We start from the raw sequence: 20,255 nt of genomic DNA, 5'->3' as shown, positions 1-20,255 counted from the left end.
ATTCAGGAAAACGATTGGCTATGCTCTCTGGACTTGAAGGATGCCTATACACACATCCCGATACTGCCAGCTCACAGACAGTATCTGCGATTTCAGCTGGGCACACGTCACTTCCAGTACTGTGTGCTACCCTTTGGACTCGCCTCTGCGCCCAGGGTGTTCACAAAGTGCTTGGCTGTAGTAGCAGCGGCACTTCGCAGGCTGGGGGTGCACGTGTTCCCATATCTCGACGATTGGCTGGTGAAGAACACATCCGAGGCAGGAGCCCTGCAGTTCATGCAGATGACTATTCGCCTCCTGGAGCTACTGGGGTTTGTGATAAATTACCCAAAGTCCCATCTCCTCCCAGTGCAGAAACTCGAGTTCATAGGAGCTCTGCTGGATTCTCAGACGGCTCGCGCCTACCTCCCAGAGGCGAGGGCCAGCAACTTGTTGTCCCTCGTCTCGCGGGTACGAGCGTCGCAGCAGATCACAGCTCGGCAGATGTTGAGATTGCTGGGCCACATGGCCTCCACAGTTCATGTGACTCCCATGGCCCGCCTTCACATGAGATCTGCTCAATGGACCCTAGCTTCCCAGTGGTTTCAGGCTGCTGGGGATCTAGAAGACGTGATCCACCTGTCCACGAGTTTTCTCAAATCCCTGTATTGGTGGACGATTTGGTCCAATTTGACTCTGGGACGTCCTTTCCAAATTCCTCAGCCACAAAAAGTGCTGACCACGGATGCGTCTCTCCTGGGGTGGGGAGCTCATGTCGATGGGCTTCACACCCAAGGAAGCTGGTCCCTCCAGGAACGCGATCTACAGATCAATCTTCTGGAGTTGCGAGCGATCTGGAACGCTCTGAAGGCTTTCAGAGATCGGCTGTCCCACCAAATTATCCAAATTCAGACAGACAACCAGGTTGCCATGTACTATGTCAACAAGCAGGGGGGCACCGGATCTCGCCCCATGTGTCAGGAAGCCGTCAGCATGTGGCTCTGGGCTCGCCGTCACGGCATGGTGCTCCAAGCCACATATCTGGCAGGCGTAAACAACAGTCTGGCCGACAGATTGAGCAGGATTATGCAACCTCACGAGTGGTCGCTCAACTCCCGAGTGGTGCGCCAGATCTTCCAAGCGTGGGGCACCCCCATGGTGGATCTCTTCGCATCTCGAGCCAACCACAAAGTCCCTCAGTTCTGTTCCAGGCTTCAGGCCCACGGCAGACTGGCATCGGATGCCTTCCTCCTGAATTGGGGGGAGGGTCTGCTGTATGCTTATCCTCCCATTCCTCTGGTGGGGAAGACTTTGCTGAAACTCAAGCAAGACCGAGGCACCATGATTCTGATTGCTCCTTTTTGGCCGCGTCAGATCTGGTTCCCTCTTCTTCTGGAGTTATCCTCCGAAGAACCGTGGAGATTGGAGTGTTTTCCGACCCTCATCACGCAGGACGAAGGGGCTCTTCTGCATCCCAGCCTCCGGTCCCTGGCTCTCACGGCCTGGATGTTGAGAGCGTAGACTTTGCCTCTTTGGGTCTGTCAGAGGGTGTCTCCCGCATCTTGCTTGCTTCCAGGAAAGATTCCACTAAGAGGAGTTACTTCTTTCTATGGAGGAGGTTTGCCGTCTGGTGTGACAGCAAGGCCCTAGATCCTCGCTCTTGTCCTACACAGACCCTGCTTGAATACCTTCTGCACTTGTCTGAGTCTGGCCTCAGGACCAACTCTGTAAGGGTTCACCTTAGTGCAATCAGTGCATACCATTACCATGTGGAAGGTAAGCCGATCTCGGGACAGCCTTTAGTTGTTCGCTTCATGAGAGGTTTGCTTTTGTCAAAGCCCCCTGTCAAGCCTCCTACAGTGTCATGGGATCTCAATGTCGTTCTCACCCAGCTGATGAAACCTCCTTTTGAGCCACTGAATTCCTGCCATCTGAAGTACTTGACCTGGAAGGTCATTTTCTTGGTGGCAGTTACTTCAGCTCGTAGAGTCAGTGAGCTTCAGGCCCTGGTAGCCCAGGCCCCTTACACCAAATTTCATCACAACAGAGTAGTCCTCCGCACTCACCCTAAGTTCTTGCCAAAGGTTGTGTCGGAGTTCCATCTGAACCAGTCAATTGTCTTGCCAACATTCTTTCCCCGTCCTCATTCCTGCCCTGCTGAACGTCAGCTGCACACATTGGACTGCAAGAGAGCATTGGCCTTCTATCTGGAGCGGACACAGCCCAACAGACAGTCCGCCCAATTGTTTGTTTCTTTTGATCCCAATAGGAGGGGAGTGGCTGTGGGGAAACGCACCATATCCAATTGGCTAGCAGATTGCATTTCCTTCACTTACGCCCAGGCGGGGCTGGCTCTTGAGGGTCATGTCACGGCTCATAATGTTAGAGCCATGGCTGCGTCGGTAGCCCACTTGAAGTCAGCCTCCATTGAAGAAATTTGCAAAGCTGCGACGTGGTCATCTGTCCACACATTCACATCTCATTACTGCCTGCAGCAGGATACCCGACGCGACAGTCGGTTCGGGCAGTCAGTTCTTCAGAACCTGTTTGGGCTTTAGGATCCAACTCCACCCCCCGAGGGCCCTGTTTGTTCTGTTCCAGGCTGCACTCTCAGTTAGTTGGTAAATTTTTTAGGTCAATCTCAGTTATGTCCTCGCCGTTGCGAGGCCCAATTGACCATGGTTGTTGTTTTGAGTGAGCCTGGGGGCTAGGGATACCCTATCAGTGAGAACAAGCAGCCTGCTTGTCCTCGGAGAAAGCGAATGCTACATACCTGTAGAAGGTATTCTCCGAGGACAGCAGGCTGATTGTTCTCACAAACCCGCCCGCCTCCCCTTTGGAGTTGTGTCTTCCCTTGTCTTTGTCTTGCTACATATGAGACTGGCCGGCTCGAGCCGGTTTCGGGCGGGAAGACGGCTGCGCATGCGCGGTGCGCGCGGGCGCGCGAGGGCTAGCAAAGGACTTTGCTAGTGAAGATTCCGATTGGAGGGGCTGCCGTGGACGTCACCCATCAGTGAGAACAATCAGCCTGCTGTCCTCGGAGAATACCTTCTACAGGTATGTAGCATTCGCTTTTTCTCTAGAATTTCTCATGAGGAATTTTGTCAAAACGTTTTCTGAAAATCTAGTTACACTACGTCAACCAGGTCATCTTTATTGACATGTTTATTCACACCTTCAAAGAAATTAAGCAAATTGGTGAGGGAAGACTTCCCGACTGAATCCATACTGACTCTGGCCCCTTAAACCATGTATGTCTGATTTCCGTAATTTTATTCTTTATAGTAGTTTCCACTGTTTTGTTCAGTATTGAACTCAGGCTTAGGGGTCTGTAATTTCCTGGATCACCTCTGGGTCCCTTTTTAAAAAATCGGTGTTACATTGGCCACCCTTCAATCTTCAGGTACTATGGTTGTTGTTGTTACATTTGTACCTCACGCTTTCCCACTCATGGCAGGCTCAATGCGGCTTACATAGGGCAATGGAGGGTTAAGTGACTTGCCCAGAGTCACAAGGAGCTGCCTGTGCCTGAAGTGGGAATCGAACTCAGTTCCTCAGGACCAAAGTCCACCACCCTAACCACTAGGCCACTCCTCCACTCCACCACTAGGCCACTCCTGGTTTTAACAACAGGTTATAGATCATTGAGCAGATCAGCAATTTAATGTTTGTATTCTTTCAGTACACTAGGGTGTATGCCATTCGGTCTAGGTAATTTACTACTCTTTAATTTGTCAATTTGGCTCCGTATGTCTTCCAGTTTTACCAAGATTTCTTTCAGTTCCTCCGAATTGTCATCCTTGAAAACCATTTCTGGTACAGATCCCTTACATCTTCTTCTGTAAAAAACAAAGCAAAGAATTAATTCAGTCTCTTAGCTATAGCCTTGTTTTCCCTGTTCTTCAGGAGAGTGATTCAGCCTTGTTTTTCTTGTTGCCCTGTTGGTAGATGAGGACAAATTTGAAAAGTGAATAAAAAAGCAACTAGTAGGCTTGTCATGTGTTCCCATTTTGAGAGGTCTTCAGAAACTTAGAGCCTGATGCACAAAGGCAGCTGTAAAATATTGCTGCCTCGGTAAAATTTATCAAGTTGCAAATATTTATTTATTTAGATTTTGCTCACACCTTTTTCAGTAATAGCTCAAGGTGAGTTACATTCAGGTACTCTGGATATTTCTCTGTCCCAGGAGGGCTCACAATCTAAGTTTGTACCTGAGGCAATGGAGGGTTAAGTGACTTGCCCAAGATCACAAGGAGCAGCAGTGGGATTTGAACCGGCCACCTCTGGATTGCAAGACTGGTGCTTTAACCACTTGGCCGCTCCTCCAAATAGTGACCGATGCACAAAGGGGATCCCATGCAAATGAGCTGCATGGATCCCTCTTTGTATATTGGTCACTGTTTGTGACACCAAGCTCTCAAATGCATTTGACCCGATGCAGACCTGACCCAACCCTGACACCCCCTCGGACCCCCCCCCCCTCACAAATACCAGGTGGTCCAGTGGACTCCCTGCCCTCCTGCCTCAATCTTTTTCCAGGTACTGGGTGGGGGTAGGGTCACTAGACCACCAGGTAAATCTTTGTTGGTGCTGAGGAGGTGCCGGGGGGGGGGGGGGTCCAGTCCACTGGACCACCAGGGCAATTTCTCCTGGGGGGGGGGGGGCTGGGAGGGGTGCAGGGGGGGGGTCAGTCATGGTCCACTGGACCACTAGGGAATATTTAAAAAATATTCAGCAGGTCACAGGGGGGGAGGGTTGTGCCCGAGGAGGGGTCAGGGTCTACTGGACCACCAGGGAATATTTAAAAAAGATTCAGGGGGGTCACCCAGGGAGGCTGCAATGGGAGTCGCCGGAAGGGAGAGGTAGGGAGCACAAGCAGGCAGTCTTTGCAGCTGCCTGCTTGTGCTTTCCTCCTTTCCGACATCTCCAGAGCAGCCGTAAAATTTGCTTGTTAGAGCTATGTGCCCTAGAGCTATGCCATCACCCAGAGTGCTCATTAGAGTACTAATATGCTCATTGTAATACATTTGCATAGGGTTCTCAGTGGCTACTAGTGGCACATAGAGCCATGGAAAACCCCTTTGTTCATTGCTTCCAAAATTAAAGTTTGCTTTAGTCTGGCTACAACCAGTCTAAAGTAAATGTTTCCAGCACGGTAAGCTTTGTGCATCTGGCCCTCCGGGTCTTATGATCTGTATAGGCTTGGGCTTGATGGTGCCCCTCTCAAGGAGGTGGTGCCATTCTTCAAAGTCTGTTTTATTAGCCAATAATACCTTGTAAATATGATAATTTCTGCTGCAGTAAATTTCTGGAAATAGAATGCACATGGATGGAGGAGATTTGATGTCTTTCGCTGGGAAATTACATGCTAATCGCCCCTCTGGACACATCTGCTTCCACGATAAAATGCTGTTCTGGATCTGGATGTATTAGGATGGGATGAGGCTACATGTATTAGGATGTCTTGAGGCTATTTGATGCCTGCTGTTGCTCTCTGCCTGCTTGAACTGGGATTCCTTCTTCAAAATGTCTGTTAGTGGAGAGGTTACTGGCAAATCCTTGAATGAAACATTGATAAAAATTGGAAAATCCTAAAAATTGCTATATCCCCTTGTTATCCTTTCAGATTGGCCACTCTGTCACAGCTGAGCTTATCTGGAATCCAGCTGGATGCATTCAGAGGAAATGATATAAACTAAGAATTCAATAGATCTCTTGTCAAATTCATGTTTTTCCAGCTTGGAATATAACTGGTGCTTTTTTGGTCACTTCAGTACTTGAAAAATTTGGCAGTCATGGTCTGCTTGATCTTCAGAGAAAATGAAGATGCCATGTTAAACATCCATAAGGCAAATAAACCCCCAATTCCCTAAAATAATTAAAAAAAAATTTCTAAGATCACCATTGTCATCTATTAAAACAAATTAAAAAAAACTCTCTCCCCTTACCCCTATCAACCTTATCTTCACCAATAACAACACTAAATGTTCACAGACTCTGTACAAAATTATAAATACACAAGGATAAAATTGTTAGGAAAGAAATACTACCATTTTCATATAACAGAAGAAAGGGGCCCAGTCTGCATCAAAAACATGCTTATGATCCCAGAGTTCATATGTAATTTGCTCCATATACACAACTCCCCATATTTTACAAAGCCATTCTGTTATAGAAAGAAGAGTCGGCCGTTTGCAGTCGCTTGCAATAACATACCAGAAATCAGTGTTTTATTGTGGCAGGAAAGAAGATGCAGGGTTAATTCAGTCTATAACTGGAAGCTGCCTTGGGCTGAATATTGACCCCTGTGTTTCTAGATATTTGAACTAAGAGTGTGGGGGTGGCAAATGGAAGCAGATGAGTTCAGGAAGTCATCCCCAGCAAAAGCAAAAGGGTGACAGCAGTGGGGAAGTTAATAGTATAAAAAACCCATCTTATCAGCACACTCATCCACAACAAAGTCGAAGGGGAGACTAGGAAAAAAAAAACTATACAAGAGAGTACCAGTAAAATGTAGCTTGAAAGCAATGGGCACAAATGCTCATAATCAAGTAACAAAGTTCAGGATCCACAGGCCCTGATGTTAGAAGCAGTTTCCTTGTGCACAAAAATTCTTCACCCTCTAAACTGTACTGCTCCCTTGAGTTTTTGCGGTCCAAATACATGAACCTGCATTTTCTAGCATTAAATTTTACTTGCCAATTTCTAGACTATTTTTCAAGCTTCACTAGTTCTCTCCTCATGCTATCCACACCATCAAGGCTGTCTACTCTATTCCAAGTTTCTTAAAATTTGATGTACCACTCATAAATTAATCTGGGTGGTTAACAATAATAAAAACAATAATAATCTGAAAATGAAAGGAACACCACTAATAACAGGAAGTAAAGACAACAGACAAAAGAACCATTCACACACACTATGTCAGCAGAGTTTGGAATCTCATGCAAAGAGGCAACCCTTACAGACAGCTCTTTCGCAGTATCACTTACAAAGATATTTAAAAAAAACCCAGTCCAAGGATCCCTGTGGCACGCCAATGGTTTCATCCTTTTCCTCAGAGTGAGTTCCTCTCTGTCTTTCTGCTTAATCAGTTTCTAACCCAGTCAGTCACTTTAGGGCCCATACCGAGGGCACTCACTCTTTGGAGCCATGCCAAAGGAGTACACCCCATCTAGTGCTCCCCTAAATCCAACTGTCTGGTCACCCAGTCAAAGAAATTAATTAGATTCATCTGACAAGACCTACCTCTAGTAAAATCATGCTATCTCTGGTCCTACAATCCATTTGACTCCAGAAACCTCATTATCCTCTGCTTTAGAAGCGTTTCCATTACTTTACTCATCATTTAATATTCAACCACACTATTTGGTGATCACTAGAGTTCACATGATCACCCATTAGACAACAGAAACGCTTTCCCCATTCATAAGCACCAGGTCCGGTATGACTCCATCCCATGAGATTTCCGTTACTATCTGCTGGAACAGTTCTCCCTCTGGATAATCCAAGGTCGTCTTACTTCTAGATGACCCTGCAACAGGGACTCCCTAATCAACATCCAGCATATTGAAATTACCTATTAGTATCACTTACATTTTTATAGCTGTCTTGTGAATGTATTCAATTAAAACTCTTTCCATTTCTTCTGACTGTGAAAGAGACCTTACATCACTCCAGTGTAAATATATTTTCCATTTCATCTTTCTGGATTAACCTACAGTGTTTCTTTCTTAACCTGTAGGTCCTGCAATTCTGTCGTTTTATTTTGTTTTCTGTGCATTTATAATTTATAATGATACAATCAAAGAATAAACTTTAAGTAGAAATTCAGAAATATAATACAAAGGAAAATAACTTTTCAATGGCACATAATGTAGCCCTCATTTAGAGAAAGAACCAAGGAGAAAAATCCATATGAAACTGGAATAATACAACGAAATATACTAACTAAATTGAAGAGAAAATATCTGGTATTAAACCGTTAACAGATGACTAAGGAGTGGTACGGAGTGGCCAAGAGATACTTTTATCTTCAAGAAAAAATTGTAATTGCAAAGGTTCACATATCTATTACCTTGATAAAGAACAAAACATTTATATGGAAAGTGTATGTCATGAAATGCCTAGACACCTGCCTGGGGTTACCCCGCTGCCACTTAGAGGGTCTATCCCCAGCACAGCTCAGGTCCGCCTGCACCTGCTGCTTGTGCTCTACACTAGCACCCTCCTCCCACAGATTGGGTCACAACCACTTCTGGGCGAGTCTCCCACTCTCAAATTATCCCCAGTGATTTCTAGGTTACTGGAGCCACACGCCGAGTGGTCCCACAGTTCCCAGAAAGCACTCACAGACCCAACTCACAAACCACTAGGATTCTTTATCAGTCCAGAAAGACAGAGGCAATAAACAATTGTTTATTATCTTAAAAATATATTGAACAAAAAATGTTCAATCAGCAAACGATAACAGGTAATGGAAATATGGATCAATTGTAACACTAACTAAACATTTGTTTACTTTCTAAAAAGTATCTGGGAAGATCAGGACATATAATTCACCGAGCCTCAGCAAAGAGCTCTCTCTCTCTTTCTTCTCCTGGGTTGAAACCGAAGCAACAGCCAGCAACTGCTGGGTAACTTCAAACTCCAGGCCAATCAGACCCCAGAACAACAACATTCAAAAAAAGAAAGTTACATCTTTACAGGCATTTTCTTTATCTATTTTAACTAAAGAAGGTAAAGGTTAGTTTCTTGTAACAGCATAAATATAACATGCACCACCTGCTGGCCAAACTAGAGAAATGCACATCAAGAATAAATAAGGTCAATTCTATAGGCTTAAAACACACTGTTCTGTCAGCATAGCTGAAATGTAGCCCCCAATCTAACACTAATTGATGAAGTGGTAAGAAGTTCTCACACATAAGCTGTGTCCACCTAGAGAGATCTGGAAATATATTTATTCTATTACCCATAATGGAAACATTTTAAAGCCTGTAATGCAATCTTAATATAGATTCTTTATCCTGAAAGAAAACAAAAGAGATCAGTAGAGTAGCTTTTTCAGTAATTTCAGATTGGGTCATCTCCAAGAGCTCAGAAACATCTGGGCCCTTGTTTTCATCTACTGTCTCAGTTACAGCCTTTTATGAAATTAAATAATATATTTTCTGAACAGGAGGAATATTAGTAACAGGAAATTTCAAAATAGATGTCAAAGGCATGGCAAGATGGTGGCATGGCTTTCAGCAGCATAAGACTTCTCTCTGCCTGAACCGCTATTTTCAGCTGTTTTACCTTGCTTCTTTGTGGTATCTTGCAATGCCCCACACAAAGAGGAAGGATGCGGTCCAGGCAATTTCCTTTCAAACCTGGATCTCTTCACTTGTCCAGCAGCAGGTACAGTGCTATGCTGTTGGCATCCCTGTGTGTGCATCTGAAGGCCCTTCTGAAGCAGATGACGTAGGAGAATCTTCCGCTCTAGAGCTGGAGGTTTCTCTCTCCCCTCCCGATGCCAACCCTCTCCCGTGTCCAGCAACTGCTCCAGCTGAATCAGTCAGTGTTGGTTCAGGGAGTGGAAGGTTCTTCATTATTCTTCGCTAAGGAGAGGACCAGCTTGGAGAATAGGTTGACTGTGAATTCTGTTGAAGGGATTAGTGGTATTGTGTTGCTGTCCATGGGCGTGACCCTGGAACACATCTGGATAGGTCTCCTTGAATAACACCATGGCTGAATCTACTAAAGAGGTAAAAACTTTAATAAAGTTCAAGAGTTGGCATCTGCTATGGATATAATCAATTTCAACATTTAAAAGAAGAAGTTAAAGCTCTTCAGGGCATTAAAACAACAATTGTTAAAGATAAATTGTTTCTACATAGGAAGGTAGAAGAGCTTGAAAATCATAATAGATTAAATCTCCGCCTCCTGGATTTTCTTAAACCTCCTAGCATGCTCCCTGGGAATTTATTTAGGAAATATTTGATTGACTTTCTTCATTTTACCCCTGAAGCTATACCTCCTTGGAGCAAAATTTACTTCATCCCACTGCTTCTAAAGAACCCCAGGGAACATTGGATCAGAGGTTACACAAGTTAAGAAGGTGATTTGGACTTGAATAATTTGTCAGCTGTATTAGAGGAATCAATATCTGATGTTGTGATACAAGCCACCTTGGTTATATCTTTTGTTGTTTGAGCAAGATGTTAATAATATGATGAGCTTTTATTTTTGTTATTCTAAGATATTGTTTCATGAGACAAGAGACTAAAGATGTTGTAGCATTCTTTTTGTTGTATTATCCATTCAAGTGCTTAGTTAAATATGGTGGAATTAAATATCTTTTCTTTAGCCTGGAATAGCTGCAGTCCTTTCTAGATGGGAAGCGATATCCAGGAAAGAAGATCCAAGTGTAAGTTGGACTATAAAAAAGAACACAGGGTGTTAGTCCATGTTAGACCTTTATTTTTTCTTCTAGTTGAATTCCCTTAGGTATTCTGTTTATGTACCCTGCTGTTTCAGGTCTAAGAATGCTTATTTTTCTTTTCTTCCTTTGAATGTTATGGTTCTCTTATTTGTAATCTTGTTTTTTTCTTCCTTTGTGGATGGATTCCTTAGATAGCTGTTTTCTTTATGGGAGTCTTTATACTTTAAAATTGTTATTAGTCGTTTTGCATGAACAAGTGGATACATTCTTATTGTATTTTGTTGAAAGCTAAAAATAAAAAAAAATAAATAGATGTCAAAAAAAGTATGAAATAAATTTTTAGGACCCATTAATCTGGAGATAGGAAAGTTCAAAATCTTTAAATTTAAATTTCTATTTGCATTTTCCAAGTTCTCTGTCTTCCCCCATCAACAAAGTTTTATCAGCCGCTTATTGAGCAACAATAGATGTTACTTCTGTTGTTGTATTTCCACTTGATCAATCCTTGAAATTTGTTGTTGCTGATTTGTGTCTAAGTTTAACAGCTTGGCCAATGAAGTCAATAAAATAGTCACAAAGTTAGAGCATACCTTATGCATACTCTCTATGGCTGTCCACAGAGCTTCCATGTCAACAGGTGTTGGTCTCACCTACAGTTTGAGAGGAGCAAGAGTAGCCAGTTCTTCCATGGCTTTGTGGACAGCCAGAGCAGACTCTCCTATACACTCTTTATCACCAAGAGATTCTGCCTGCTGTACTGTTCCAAGTGTCTCTCTCAGTGCCACCATGGCTGATGGTATTGCATCTGTGGTCAATTGGTGTGTCGACACAGGTGACCCAAAGGTATTCTCGTGTCTCTCCAATGACTGAATTGGCATTGCCAGCAATATCCCTGGAGGAGGAGGTGTTATATATTTATTTATTTACTGCATTTGTATCCCACATTTTCCCACCCATTTGCAGGCTCAATGTGGCTTACATTGTTCCGTCATGGCGATCGCCATTCCGAAGTAAGAAGTACAAGAGGTATTACATAAAGATCATATATAGGTTCAGAGGAGCTAAATAAAACTTTGTCCTTCCTTAGCCTGGCTGCAAAAGTGCCCGATGCAGCAAGTACCATGAAAGCTGTTATCATGGTTTATCTTGGTGAAGAGGTCACAGGTTGGGCAGAAAGATAAGCCCTCTGGTTCCCTCTATGTTTAGGCATTAAAAATTTATAAAGTAAAGAAGGGTAAGGCAAAGTGGGAGCTCACTGAAACACGTCTCATTCAAAATGCCTTCTTGATGCAATTCTGTCATTTTAATGTTATCGATAACTTATAATGCCACTCCTCTGCCTAGACCAGGACCTACTCAAGAAGACTAAGGGTCAGGTTGTTCCTCTGTTTCTTCATGCGATTCAGTTTGGTCCTCAGTTTCATCTTTGAGTGGTTTCTGATGACATTGTTTCTCAGTCCAATGGTGGTTGGATTTCTGTTGGTTTGTTTGCAATGTGCTCAACCTTTTCAGGTCTGTATATGGAGGGCTTATGACAAATGGAGTGCACAGTGTATTCCAGGAGTACAGCAGTTGTTTTTAAAGCAACCTTAAATATGATGGCAAAATATGGAGATTTGGGTCTGATTCCCTTACTCAAACCCCAGCATCGTTTCCATCTCTGATTTATTTATTTATTTGAGACATTTATATCTACATTATCCCAAACGAGTTCGGGTTCAATGTGGCTAACAGGAAACAATTACTACAGTACAATGAAAGTAATGTGAGCATGATTGTAACTTGCACACCACAGCACAATTTCTGATCTGCTCTTTCCTCACTCCCCACCTCAAATCCCCTCCCTTACTCTACCCACCCTCCTGCATGCCCTCTGATTCTCCATCCTATCACACCCCTTTGGATCCAAACACTCTTATTTTTTATCCTCCCGCCATACAACCCACATCTTAGGATCTGAAAAGTATCATCTATATCTATATGTATATATAGTGCTCATTTTCAAAGCACATAGACTTACAAAGTTCCATATGTTACTATCAGGCTTATTTTCGAAAGAGAAGGGCACCCATATTTCGACACAAATCGCAAGCTGGGCGTCATTCTCACAGGGTCGCCCAAATCGGCATAATTAAAAGCCGATTTTGGGCGTCCTCAACTGATTTCCGTCGCGGGGACGACCAAAGTTCCCAGGTGCATGTCGGAGGCATAGCGAAGGTGGGACTGGGGCATGCCTAACACATGGGTGTCCTCGACCGATAATGGAAAAAAGAAGGGCATCCCTGACGAACACTTGGATGACTTTACCTGGTCCTTTTTTTCTTATGACCAAGCCACAAAAATGTGTCCTAAATGGCCAGATGACCACAGGAGAGAATCGGGGATGACCTCCCCTTACTCCCCCAGTGGTCACTAACCCCCTCCCACCCTCAAACAAATTTTAAAAATATTTTTCCAGCCTCTATGCCAGCCTCAAATATCATACCCAGCTCCATGACAGCAGTATGCAGGTCCCTGGAGCTGTTTTAGTGGGTGCAGTGCACTTCAGGCAAGTGGACCCAGGCCCACCCCCTCTACCTGTTACACTTGTGGTGGTAAATGTGAGCCCTTTAAAACCCACCACAAACTCACTGTACCCATATGTAGGTGCCCCCCTTCACCCCTAAGGGCTATGGTAGTGGTGTACAGTTGTGGGGAGTGGGTTTTGGGGGACTCAGCACCCAAGGTAAGGGAGCTATGCACCTGGGAGCAATTTCTGAAGCCCACTGCAGTGCCCCCTAGCGTGCCTGGTTGGTGTCTTGGCACGTGAGGGGGACCAGTGCAGTACGAATGCTGGCTCCTCCCATGACCAAATGGCTTGGATTTGGTAGTTTTTGAGATGGGCGTCCTCGGATTCCATTATTGGCAAACATCGGGGACGACCATCTCTAAGGATGATCATATCTAAAGTCGACCTAAATTTCACGATTTGGGCGTCCCCAACCGTATTATCGAAACGAAAGATGGACACCCATCTTGTTTTGATAATACGGGTTTCCCTGCCCCTTCGCCAGGACGTCCTCAGGAAAACCTGGGCGGCCCTTTCGATTATGCCCCTCCACGTGTGTAAGTCTAAGTGCTGTGAAAATACGCCTCATGGTAACCTATGGAACTTTGTACGTCTGTGCTTTGAAAATGAGCATCAAAATGTATCTATCTATCTATCTATCTATCTATCTATCTATCTATCTATCTATCTATCTATCTATCTATCTATCTATCTTTTCATTTACTTATTTTGCTAATGTGTTGTTTAAGATTATGTGAAAAAAGGAATCTATACCAAGAATTTATTAATTTTTTATGCCACTGTAGGTACAGCGAAATAATTTTAGTAGCCTTCCTGCCACATGCACAACTGGTCAAAGTAAGGTAGCGGCATGGTTACAGGACTCAGAAGAAATGGACAAATGTGCAGAAGGTTAGGTGATTTATTTTCTTTCATATGCTACTTTGTGTGAACATTATGTAAGCTCTGCTTCCATAAAAAATTGATTTAGCAGTTAACTGAGAATAAGTTTTGGATAATTTCCTAAAAATAACGTCCATAAGCCATTATTAAGATGGACTTGGGAAAATCCACTGCTTATTTGTAGGATAAGCAACATGCAATCTGTTTTACTGTTCTGGGATCTTGCCAGATACTTGTGACCTGGATTGGCCACTGTTGGAAACAGGATACTGGGCTTGATGGATCTTCAGTCTCTCTCAGTATGGCAACTGTTCTACGCTTATCTTTTCTTTTCTGGGGGGAATTTTACAGAGGTTTATATAAAGCCAGTTTTATGTGATGAGAAGGTAGAGGTTCCTGGGGGCTTAGTTTTGGCACAGCAGCAATGTGTATTCTAAAAAATATGTGGGTACATGCACAGGTATAAACATGTGCTTTGACATTTGTACATTAATGGGGCTGATACTGGGAGCCTATTTGATAAAGACACATAGGCGCCGATACTGCATTTATAGAATAGGTTCTTTTTTGTCACTTGGACATAAGTATCCTCTTATAAAATTCCCTTCTATATGTGCCATTTTCTAAATGTGTATTTATTTATGTGTATGAATTTATGGCTAATAGTGTAGTAGTTATGTTAATCCACTTGCATGGACCAGTTATTCACAAAAGTTATAAGCTAATCTAAAAGAATCAGAAGCTGTGTTTTTTTTTAACCAGAAATGATGATGCATCCTGCCTCAGTTCACTGCAGATTTGTGGCATGATTATTCAGGAAGAAAAGACTCAGTTAAGATCTTTAAAGTTATCATAGAGAATTAAGCTTTCAGCAACAAATTTCTAACACAGGAAAGAAATTTTATTACAGATTGAAATTGATTTGCTCAGTTACGCTGTATTCTTAGTACTAAAGCAATGCATTATATTGATTCATTCATTGGTAATCAGTTGCTTAAATTACTGCAGTGCTCTTCTTCGAGGATCTAAGGTCACCTTCAATTAGTGCAAAATGCCGCAGTTAAATTAGTATCTGTTGCAAAAAAAATGATCATGTCACTCGTTTACTGAGAAAAGAGCACTGGCCGGATACCTTTCAAAATAGTGGCTCTGGTGTACAACATTTTTTACTCTGAGTTAGCAGTTTTTCTTTCAAATCTCTTAATTTTGTACATTCATTCAAGATTCTTCCCAACACAACTTGCTGGTTGTACCATCCCATAGTTATGTAGCTGTACTGAATATGCTACATATGGGGGATAATTCTATAAGGAGCTACCAAGTATGATTGTAAATGCCAGTATTCTAGTCCTTTATACATATGGGCATACGTGAGTAGTTTTCTGGCTAAGCACTATTCTGTAAGTACGGGCCATTATTCAATAGCATGAACTTGGCAGATGGTCGTTCAAATTGGTAGAGTTTGGGCGGGGCACTCATTTACATGCATAGATTATAAAATACTATAATTTATGCATGTACTTTCACAATCTAGGTGCAAGAATTTAGTCCAACTCTATGGATGGTATAAATGGTTGCGCCTAAAGTATAGAAGTGCATTTGGCCTGTTACACTAGTATTCTATAAACAAAAGTAGGCACCAAATAGATGCATTCTTGGCTCCTAAAGATAGGCACCCATTTATAGAATTCTGGCCCCTACTTTATGGAATGCTCTCCCTCTGGGTCTATGAAAAGAATCATGCTTCACAAAAAGTCAGTCTAAAGAGCTGTCAGTTTTGGAGGCTTTTTTGGCTTTAACTTTCCTTCAAAAAAGTAGTCATAACTGTGTGTTGTAGTGAGCCAGTGTAGTAGGTGGCTAGAAGGGTTCTGGATGATTGACCAACAGCAGAATGATTTGATGTTGTTATTTATGATTTAATATTGTTTCCTGTGTTTCTTTCTTTCTTTCTTGTAAACTCCTCAGATATTAATTTTGATGGCAGTTTATCAAATAAAGGTGAAACTTAAAACTTGATTGAGTCAGGCACACAAGTAGGTGATGTCATCTGCTGGCACAGAGATGGAGCAGCTCTCCCAGCACTCAGAACCTCAGAAATGTATAAAGTTCTGTGCAGGTACAGCTTTTGCTGCATGCAGCAATTTACTCAGTCCCTCAATTTTGGTTTCTTTTTCTGCTCTACTGGACATATTCAAGAAGTTTTTAAAATCTGCCTTTGTCCAATGTTGTTTTTCGTCAGTTTTCTTTTTTTCCTCTTCTTTCTAAAAAAAATATGTTACTTTTTGTTTTCTTAATCAAAATGTCACAGATGAGGGTAGGGTCCCATCTTGCCTACAGCAGGGGAGAAATATCCAGAACTTTAATACCCACTCCTGATATCTAATTTTTTTGGTCTTAACCCTCAGTTGGGCTGACTATAAACTCTGTGGAATGATGCTTCTGTGAGCCTGTAATGAAGCAGCTCTGAAAATATTATGAAGTGGAGAAAAGACTCCTGCCTGCACAGAAGGGGGAGAAGAGGAGAGCTGGTGAATTGCTATGTATCTTTGAAGGGGAGAGAATAAGCTACTCTCCCAAACTCTTGCAGAATACCTTCATGTGGTGACTTTGTTGTATTAAATCTATACCAAAGACTTCCGGTAGAGCTTTCAGCCAAGATGGCCACAACTAAGTGAGCTCCAGGGAGCCCCCTCCTGAAAAATCCCCCTAGAAGTTGTAAATCGGCATTGCCCCGATATTTTATGCTCGCACTACCTTTATAAGACCGGCAGAAATCAATCGGGTGAGCGATTAACACTGGCGTGATTTCTTTGAGAGGCTTGATCACCGGCTGACGTATTTCATGATCACTGTGGTGGAGGCATGTTACACATGATGCCAGCCGATTAGAGGAAGCCACCCAGGGATGACTGGGATAGGCTGCAAAACAGTGAAGTTTGAGTGCCTTTACGGACTGGTGTGCCTACTTTTATGATTTCTCTTGTGGTCATTTTGACCATTGGGAGCTGAGAAATAACAGTGAGTGCTGGGAGTCATTGTGTAATTTGAGTGCTACTGGAGTAAATGAAAACTGGAGGTAACTGATATTTGTATGCTGTCATGAGATTTGTGCTAGCTGGTGGAAATTGATTGTGACACACCTTTTTTTATTTTATATTTTTTTAACCATTACTGTTCCTGCTGCTAGAACTGAGCTGATAAAGTAACTTGCTTATTCCCCCCCCCCCCCCCCCCCCCCTCCGAGTGAATGGTCAATGAATACAACTTCGGGCTCCCGAGGAGTGGAACCAATTGATGGCATTGAAGGTGGCAGAGAAGGAGAAAGGCCACGGAAGGGACTCCAAGATGGCAGAGAGAAGCACACCCCCTTCATCCGCATTAGGATCCGAGTGGGCGGCCAAAATAGTGGTGGAAGTGCAGGCAGCCGTGAGGTACTCTCTGGGGAACCAAATGCAACAGATCCTTGATAAGTTAGATGGGATGTAAAGCCGTTTTACCACTCATTCATTCATTCATTTAGGTATTTATATACCACTTAAACCTAAGCGGTTTACAGTTTCATTTTATAGGTACTGGGTCTGTCCCTAGTGAGCTCACAGTCTAAGTAGTGCATTGCACTCTGGCAAAAGAACGTTAAGCAGTACAACATAGGGTGAGGGCCGTGGAATCATCAACACAAGAAACCTCTCAGGAGGCCAAACACCTGCAGGAGATAGTGATTAAGTTAGAGGAGAGTGTGGATGACTTAGAAAATCGGTCCGTCATGAATAACCTGAGGCTAATTGGATTGTCTGAATCAGTGCAAGAAACAGAGTTGTGTGGCTTTCTGGAATCCTGGTTTCCCACCACTTTACAACTTCAGAGTATGGCAGGCCCTTTAAAGATAGAGTGGGCACACCGGTTGGGCCCCAATCAGACCACCATGGACCATTCCAGAGTGGTGATCTTGAAATTTCTAAATTACCATTATAAAGTGGAGATTTTACAAGCCCTCAGAGGAAGTAAAACATTGGAATATGAGAGACCTCTGTGCCACAAAAGATGAGGATATGTGGTAGAGATAGCTAAGTCCAATACTCACCCCCAGCTGCATGTTATGATTCTGTTAGAATTCTGCTAGTCAGACAGGGGAATGCTTGGAATCGCTCCTGATTGGTCCATCAGGGGCTGATCTGATGTCAGTCTGATCTACTTAAGCTTACCTTTCCCTACAACCCCTGCTTTGGCGTTATTCCTATTCTTCTGAAGCCTTACCTACGCTCTGTCTGAGCTATTAGCTCTGTGCTTTCTTGGGGTTTGATTACTCCTTACCTTGCTTGTAGTTTCTGTTCCTCTGGCTCTGTTTGCCGGCTGTTTCTAGCGTGTTTCTAATTACCTTTCTACACTACACTTGGGATTCTCTACTACTACTGCTACTTATCCTTTCTATAGTGCTACTAGACGTACGCAGCTCTGTACACTTGAACATGAAGAGACAGTCCCTGCTCGACAGAGCTTACAATCTAATTAGGACAGACAAACAGAACAAACAAGAGATAAGGGAATATTAAAGTGAGGATGATAAAATAAGGGTTCTGAACAATTGAATAAGGGTTAGGAGTTAAAAGTAACATCAAAAAGGTGGGCTTTTAGCTTAGATTTGAAGACGGCCAGAGATGGAGCTTGACGTACCGGCTCAGGAAGTCTATTCCAGGCATATGGTGCAGCAAGATAAAAGGAACGGAGTCTGGAGTTAGCAGTGGAGAAGGGTGCAGATAAGAGAGATTTACCCAGTGAACGGAGTTCCCGGAGAGGAATGTAGGGAGAGATGAGAGTGGAGAGGTACTGAGGAGCTGCAGAGTGAATGCACTTATAGGTCAACAAGAGGAATTTGAACTGTATGCGGAAACGGATAGGAAGCCAGTGAAGTGACTTGAGGAGAGGGCTAATATGAGCATAACGACACTGGCGGAATATTAGTTGTGCAGCAGAATCTTGAACAGATTGAAGAGGAAAGAGATGGCTAAGTGGGAGACCTGTGAGAAGCAAATTGCAATAGTCTAAGCAAGAGGTGTGTTTGGCTGTGGTGCTGTGTGGTGAGTTCCTACCTCATTCCATTCCAGTTTGTTTGTTTTGGTTCCCCTTCCTTCGGAGTTACCCTTTGTTGCTGTGTTTGTATTCTGATTTTTATGTCATGCCCTTGTAGCAGGCTCGGGACCCTTTTTTCTCCCTGTGGGGGTTGTTTGTTTGCTCTTTCCCTGTACTCTGATTAACCCATTGTCTGCAGTGTTCCCTGCCTCTGGCAGCTGTGTGTTTGAGCTTGGTTTAACCCTTTGTCTGCAGAGTTTCCCTGCTTCTGGCAGTTGTCTGCTTGGTGCAGTTTTCCCTTGTGATTGTCAGTCCTTTGTTTGCTGTAATTATCTTCTGTATTGCTGAGCACTGTTCCTTTCTGTGCTAGGGGTGTGTTAGGCACCATACTCTGTTTTGCTGACTTTTCCCTCTCCTGTCCACTGAGGGTCTCTGCTTACAGTATCTTTATTTCGCAGTCCCTCATTTCCTTTGTGTGCCGTGGGGTACTGCTTGACGTGTTTCTATATATGCTTCCTTTTTTCCTTGATTGCCTAGGACACTGCCTTGTGTTTCTTGTAGATACGTCTGTGAGTTCCTTTTCCTGTGTGTCCTTAGCCAGCACCGTAGGTGTGCTGGTGCTCTAGTTCTCGTGGAGACCTCCTCGTTTTTTTCCTCTTTCTCCCCTCCCTACGTATGAGTCAGTTTCGGTTAGGCCGTGAGTCCCGCATGCTTGAATTCTGAGTAAATGGGTTCCCGATCGGTCATGAGGCCCGCGTGAATGCCCTATCTTCCCTTTTCTGGAGGTGCAAGTTGGTTGCTGCGTGTGTGTGCAGGACTTGGTAGCTGGGGTAGTGTGTAGCGCCTGCTTGGTCCACCCCGGCCTTGGCCTAACACTTATTCTAGGCCTGGGCTCAAGGACTCACAACCAGACTAACACTGCAGCTGAGACAATCAGCAGAAAGCCACTGAAAGGAAAATAGTACAGAGTGTTACACCTCAAACAACATGGTAAGCTAAGTTCTAAGACAGCAGTAGGAAGGGTTGAAAGGCCCTCATATAAGCTTGCGATTCTCCACCCTATACTTTTGAAGAATCTCCCCCAATTTTAGAAACTTTCCAACTGTAATAAAAATTCTCTCATACAATTGCCTGTGGTTGATTGTTCTGATCAAGTAAAAGATATGGCTTTCAAATGAGGAAAGAGCTCACAGGATAGATGTCCTGTTCAACAATAGCAGAAGTCAGGAGAAAATACCACCAATGGATGGTAGCTCTTTTATGGGCATTGAGGAATAGCCAATTATGTGCCTTGTATAAAAATCACTCTTCAGCACAAGTGTAGCAGGTGCA

At 43.5% G+C, this 20,255-nt stretch overlaps 1 protein-coding gene across 1 annotated transcript in view; it reads left to right on the top strand.

Annotated features, from left to right (window-relative positions):
* The window catches only part of OSBPL6 (oxysterol binding protein like 6), a 265,393-nt gene that overhangs the window by 131,289 nt on the left and 113,849 nt on the right, over nucleotides 1-20,255 (top strand). The window contains exon 7 of the mRNA XM_030208862.1: nucleotides 13,760-13,865. Within this exon, the coding sequence (XP_030064722.1) occupies nucleotides 13,760-13,865 (106 nt within the window). The remainder of the gene's footprint in view (nucleotides 1-13,759; nucleotides 13,866-20,255) is intronic.

The sequence above is a fragment of the Microcaecilia unicolor genome, chromosome 7 (assembly GCF_901765095.1).
Source record: "Microcaecilia unicolor chromosome 7, aMicUni1.1, whole genome shotgun sequence".
NCBI classification, from domain to species: domain Eukaryota; kingdom Metazoa; phylum Chordata; class Amphibia; order Gymnophiona; family Siphonopidae; genus Microcaecilia; species Microcaecilia unicolor.
Note: the sequence above shows the minus strand (reverse complement) of the source record. Positions and strands in the feature narration are given on the sequence as shown.